The sequence below is a fragment of the Anguilla rostrata genome, chromosome 12 (assembly GCF_018555375.3).
Source record: "Anguilla rostrata isolate EN2019 chromosome 12, ASM1855537v3, whole genome shotgun sequence".
Classification (NCBI taxonomy): domain Eukaryota; kingdom Metazoa; phylum Chordata; class Actinopteri; order Anguilliformes; family Anguillidae; genus Anguilla; species Anguilla rostrata.
The window spans coordinates 3,296,945-3,302,944 of record NC_057944.1 but is presented as its reverse complement, the minus strand read 5'-3'; the positions used below and the strand labels follow the sequence as shown (position 1 = coordinate 3,302,944).

Below are 6,000 nucleotides of genomic sequence, written 5' to 3'. Positions count from 1 at the left end.
AACAAGATACAGGCTATCAGGTTGTACACGTACCGCTCACTCTCTCTGTCAGAACCAGCAGGGGGCATTACCAAATGATGTGCTGCTCACAGTGTGTGAATCAGTCACTTCAGTTGCGTTCTGATTCTCATTTAAATGTCGATGCAATCCACATCCCCTGCCAATCGGGTGAGAACTTCCATGCTGTGCCTTTACATATATTTTCCATATTTAATAACAATCCCTGATTAAGAGCTATTTACAGGGTTAGTGGGGCTATGCAGCATGTTGTTTATATTAAATTGTTGCTAGAATCAGACAGGGCCATGGATACCCTCCCACTATTAAACCATTTGCTGCCAAGCCACATCATGTGTAGAACTTCACCTGCATGTGCAGCCATGGCCAATGAACACTGCCCTGTGCAATACAGTATAGATGAGCTGTCCAAGGTGTACAGTGACCATGGATGCAGTTACGTTGACCATGGTTTCCGTTCCATTGACTAGTCTCATACTTCATGTCTCATCTGTTTCCTAAATCCACTTGACAAGACAAATGACTCCTGCATGAATCATAATCATATCACAGTACTCTGTGGAGGAAGGGGAGATTCATTTAACACAGTAGTGGTCTGCATACAGTGATACAGTGATACATTTTAAATTCATTTGCATACACGTTTATTTTTCATAATGTTTATTTTAGTATACTTAAATACAATCTGATCATTACAAGATGGTTGATTCAAGCATGTTTTTCTGTTTTATTTCTTTGTTTATATATTCATTATTTATGGCGCTACTGAAGTGTCACTTCCTTGTTCTGCTGAATACACATTGCATTATTATTGCATTACCTGTTTGCCTAACTGGCTTTCTTAAGCGAGAACAACATGGTCACTGTGTAAATCCTCATTCAACCATTTACTTAATGGTCGAACACTGAATCGCTAAGAGTACAGGAAATCCTCTAATTCAGGGATGATTTATGATGGATTTCTGGGGGAACCCAGATTTTATACTGTTCTATCTATCACAGAAGGAGTTAAAACACCGCGCTCTTGTAGTTGTAGAAATCAATAGCTCAATATAAATCCTTAGAAAAATACGCTGGATTAATATCGTTCGCAGTGGACTCTGATACAGCTGTCCTACTATGTTATAAAACAAGATTAAGCTGTTCAGTCCGAATTTAATTACCGCCGGTTACCAATTATTTGTCATATGTATTGTGTTGCATGTTTAATGAGAGACAGGTTTGAAAATACAACGGAATTCGCCTCACGTACTTTTTCTTGCATTCATTTACATTCAGGAGCTCCTTTCCTAGCCCCCACCCACCCACCCAAACACCCCCCTCCTCGCGCTCGTGCACCGCGTTGCCATCCATGATCATTCCCCCGTCCTCTGCTGTGTCTCTGCTAAAGTACATTCCGTGTATTCTTTGCGAGAAAGATGGACCTCACGCACACACGCACAAGATATTTCCACTGAATTATTTTGTGGTGAGATGAACACGGAAATGGAAAGTTATTCTTTTCAAATGACTTGGTCAGCAAGTACGGATGGGTGTGTGGAACCTGCACGCCAGTGGGAATGAGACCTGCCCTGCAGCGACAGCGTTATTACTTGGAGAGAAGTCGCTGGACTGGGAGTGCCAGGAGTAGTCCCGCGCGCTCAGACGTTCTGTCAACTCGCCAGTCTACCAGGCTTGCCCGGTTGAAGCCACATTGGAGCGCTATTGCCATGTAATTCGGTCGTGTTCGTTTGCTCATTTGTCTGCATCGTAGGTAAGAAAAGAAGAAAAGAACACATCTCCGTGTATCGGAAAAATATATACATCTTTTCCTACTGAGGGTTTTCGTTTTCTGTTCATTGGATTAAAAGGGAGGTATCGATGTATTATCTTCGCAAATTCCGCTGAGAGAATGTAACGGAAACTGGTCTTGGATGTTGGAACACAAATAAGGCGGGGACCTCTGTGCGAACGCTTTTGGACAAAGTTCAAGGTTAATGCATCGTTTTGTAAGGCTGCGTTTTTTAGGAGTTCTATTGCTCCGGGATAAATGCGAATTCGTATTTCCCTTGGCTCATCTTCTCCCCGGAATATCTGCTTTTGATACAATTTTCTGCTGTGTCCAAGCGAGTATCCTGGATGTGTTCGAAATGGACCGTATGTGATGTAAAAGTCATAATATGAGCCGTTGCTTAAATGCGTTGTGGATACAGACAAGGACATCGCATCAGTGCCTGATAGGTAAACAGTGGCTCTCTATTCTAACACAGATGACCGAATTCAATGACTAAGTCCTTGTCTCGTGAATAGGGGCTGGCCACAGTTAATTTTCTCTCTTTCTGTATTCCATATTCCTTTTCTGCGTGTGGCATATTTGGCGAACCTCATAAAACCTGCTGTTTTTTTCTGGATATCTGTGTCTAACTCGGCTGAGAGTTCCTAGCTGGCGCCGCTTTTAAAACCCCATTGGTATATAGGTTTCATCCAGGGCACTGTCGAATCTCCATTGTGAGAGAAGAGAGGCGCAAAGTTGGGCGCACCAGCCATCTCCTGATCGATCCGATGGTTCCTGCAATGAAAGGATCTGGGAGACTCAAAGCAAGGTAATGGATTATCTATTTATCCTACTTTACGTGCTTATGGTTGGCAAATGAGAGGAGCGAGTTCCCCGGTGATATGTGTGTACTGCGCCGGCTTCAGTGGATGTTTATGTTGGCACTCGAAGCCTCGTTTGGTAGACATACTAGACCGAAAATGTTTGCTTTTTCCTTGACCATATATGTCTTAGTTCGTGTGTGTGTGAGAGAGAGAGAGGTGGAGTGGGGGTGGGGGTGGGGGTGGGGGTGGGGGTGGGGGAGGGGGGGGGGGTGCGTTGGATTGGTAATTTCATTTTATTAAAAATGTGCTGCTTGCTGTTCGGAACTTGATTATATATTCAAAGATATTTCAATACGAGGCTGTAAAATAAGCTTGACTCTCGCCCATTATTTCAGCGACTCCATGCAGGCTTTAGCATTGTTTCCGAGTGATTTTGAAAGATCTGTCAATAGCGAATCGGACGAGCGCATTCTGAGTGAAGCCTTAATTGTGGCGATAAGGGTTCGATTTATTCATTTTAACATGGACTGTCTAAATATAACATTATTGCTATTGTATAGTCTACAAGATATCGAACAACCAAAGGTGGTGAATTTTGACTTGCTTAGTATTTAGTAGTGTACAGTGACGGCCGGTAGTCCCAGGTGGATTAGAATTGAAGGTTTAAATGGGCTCATGTATTTCTATGCATTATTGAGAATTGTTAACTTTGCAGCTGAAATATATGTAGGCCTATATGCGTGTGCATTTGTATATGAAAATGTTCACCGACAATGAAAAAAAAAACTGTATAGTCATACATACTTGCAATAAATATACAGATCTCCGAATTCCTTCAGTTAACTGCAATGAAAAGGCATGTCTATATTTTTAGTTGCTTATATAGACCGCAGACGGCTATATTTCCAAGCTCTTGCGCTCCAGGACCACGGACAGCTCTCGATTCTCCCTTATGGTCAGGGGTGATGGTATGCCCGGCACGACAGTTTTCAAATTTCAATTCAAGGAAGCAGCAGCCGTTCACGCAATCAATACACCGCGTCGACATCAAAACATCAAAATAATCAATTCAAATCATGCTCATACGTGTTTGGTAGTTGGGATATTATAAAGTAGCAACTGAAAGCGGGGGACCAGAGATCAGATTGATTGCTTGACGAACGGGCGTGATGTACGGCTCTCCTCTGACACACGTACACGCACACACACGCACACACACACAGAGCGAGAGAGAGAGAGAGAGAGAGAGAGAGAGAGAGCATATGCTATTATATATAAATATGCCGTTGACCACAACAGATGGTTATCTGAAAAAAAGAAACACTGCAATTTTAGAATTTCACTGAAGGTCAAGACATCACTCTTTATGTTTTCTGCCGCTGTACGGACACAGACGATTGCACGAGCACTCTAGTCAACACCATGACTACACAGACAACTGGGCTTCATACGAAGTAAGAATCAGGCGCCAGGCTTCGGCAGGTTTGCATGCGGAGAGCTGTCAGGATTGATCAGGTGGGCTGAAGCAAGCTCACGCTGCTCTTCTGAAAACTTAAAAATAACGGACACGCGACCCGTATCACTGTCTTCAACTGAATAAGACAAAACGTAAAATCCTATTAGTTTGTTTTTCTTCATTTGTATACATTTTTGTTTATTCAGACCCCTCAGAGAACTATACATTGAAAGAAAGAAAAAGCGAAAGCATACGGGTATTGATTAAGCACGCTCGGGCCGGATCTGACAGGTGCACGAGCTTCCTGGTGTGACAGCATGCTTGAAGACGGTTCAATCACACTCCCTGCTGTGACACCGCACGTCCGCATCTGTCGTGATGCTTCACGTCCTCGGCTTCACGTTTCTCGGCAGATCACCGTACGCCTGGCGAGGGCAATGGATTCAGCCCTCCCGCAGGCGCTAGACGCGGGTGTGGGCAAACCGGCGCCCGGCTTCAGGCATTCTGTCAAAGGAACAACACGAGCGCTGCGTCTATTACGTAGAAACTGAAAATCCAGGGCATTCGTTTAATTCCACTTGCTCCGCTAGAGCTCTCTCGCAATTTCCCACCGATCACTATAATATGTATAGTGTATAATAGAACGATGTATGTTATAAAGTGCATCAACTTATGGGTGTTTCCACACGGTACTCTCAAACTAAGATTTAGATGCAGCCTCATCGTTCGCTTGTAGATTACTGCAAGGCTACACATCGCAGTGCAATTTTATAGCTTGATCCGATGCCCAAAATGCAGGGTATCATGGTGATTAGGGGTTTAGAGGTGACAAACTACCCTTGGAGGACTGAGGGCAATAACAGGCGGTGTAGTGATAATGGGTAGCTGAAGCATTTTAGTCGGAAGCGGGTCCTTGCAATTTCGCAAATACAGCACACAAGGGAGACCTCTGGCATTTCATAACCACCGCATCGCGTGCTTTCAACCGTCTGCGCTCCGCATCCTCGCGCGGAGAAAAGGCAGAGGCGCTCGGAGGCGTCGCACATCTGGCTCGGCTGCGCCGGTTTAATGACCGAAGCGAGTAATCTCCGTCGTAGGCGCACGCCTCGCTGACAGCGATTAACCGGTTGAAGTAAAACACCTCTGGCTCCCGCACACTAAGAGTCGCCCCGTTCGCCCAATAAACACCGCTCTCTAGTGACGCTCCTTCACTGCACGAGAACGCACGCCGAATTTCATATGCAAGGGATGGAATCAGCCTCCTACTAAAGTACGATATAACCAATAAGCTCTGTATTATTATGAAGAAATATCACATATATATTACGCCTGTTGCCCAGTCACTATTCTGTGACAGAAACAGGTTGTAACTCTATTGCAGGGGTGCACAACAGGGGCCAATCCGTTTCAGGATTTTGCGCCTACTTCTGCCCTTAATTATTTAATGAGCAGAATCGTATCTTGAGCTGACATTTGTATGACAGCCGCAGATTCCAAGTGCATCCTAAAGATTTTACTGTGCTCAAGTACACGAGTGAACAAGTGTAGGTTACAGAGCTGTCAGATAACTAAAGCTAAGGCAATTGGATGGAACAAAAACCAGCACACAGACTGGCCCTACAGGACCGGAGTTGTGCACCCCTGCTCTATAGCCTTTCTTCTCGGTCATTGCTATTGGGAAATGCATTTCCCCCACTTTTATCTGCTCGTGTGGAAGGCTCCCCTCAGTAGGCTATTAGAGGTAAAAAAAAAAAAATAGTAAGCGCAGCGCGTAACTGGGTTAATGAATTCGTTCATACTTTTAAGCAAAATATTTTCTTTGGACACTGGCGTAATTCAAGCAGAAGGAGAGATATCCACAGCATTAGCAGCAGCCATGAAATGACAGTATAATTTAAACATGATGACTTGCATGCATGAATAAAAATGCGATTTGATGCACCAAAAAA

General features: G+C 44.1%; 1 protein-coding gene across 1 annotated transcript in view; it reads left to right on the top strand.

The window, feature by feature from the left end:
* Positions 1–1,378: 1,378 nt before the first annotated feature.
* Positions 1,379–6,000, top strand: part of si:cabz01090165.1 (uncharacterized protein LOC100333421 homolog) — a 128,625-nt gene continuing 124,003 nt past the window's right edge. The window contains exon 1 of the mRNA XM_064302679.1: positions 1,379–2,600. Within this exon, the coding sequence (XP_064158749.1) occupies positions 2,560–2,600 (41 nt within the window). The 5' untranslated portion in view covers positions 1,379–2,559. The remainder of the gene's footprint in view (positions 2,601–6,000) is intronic.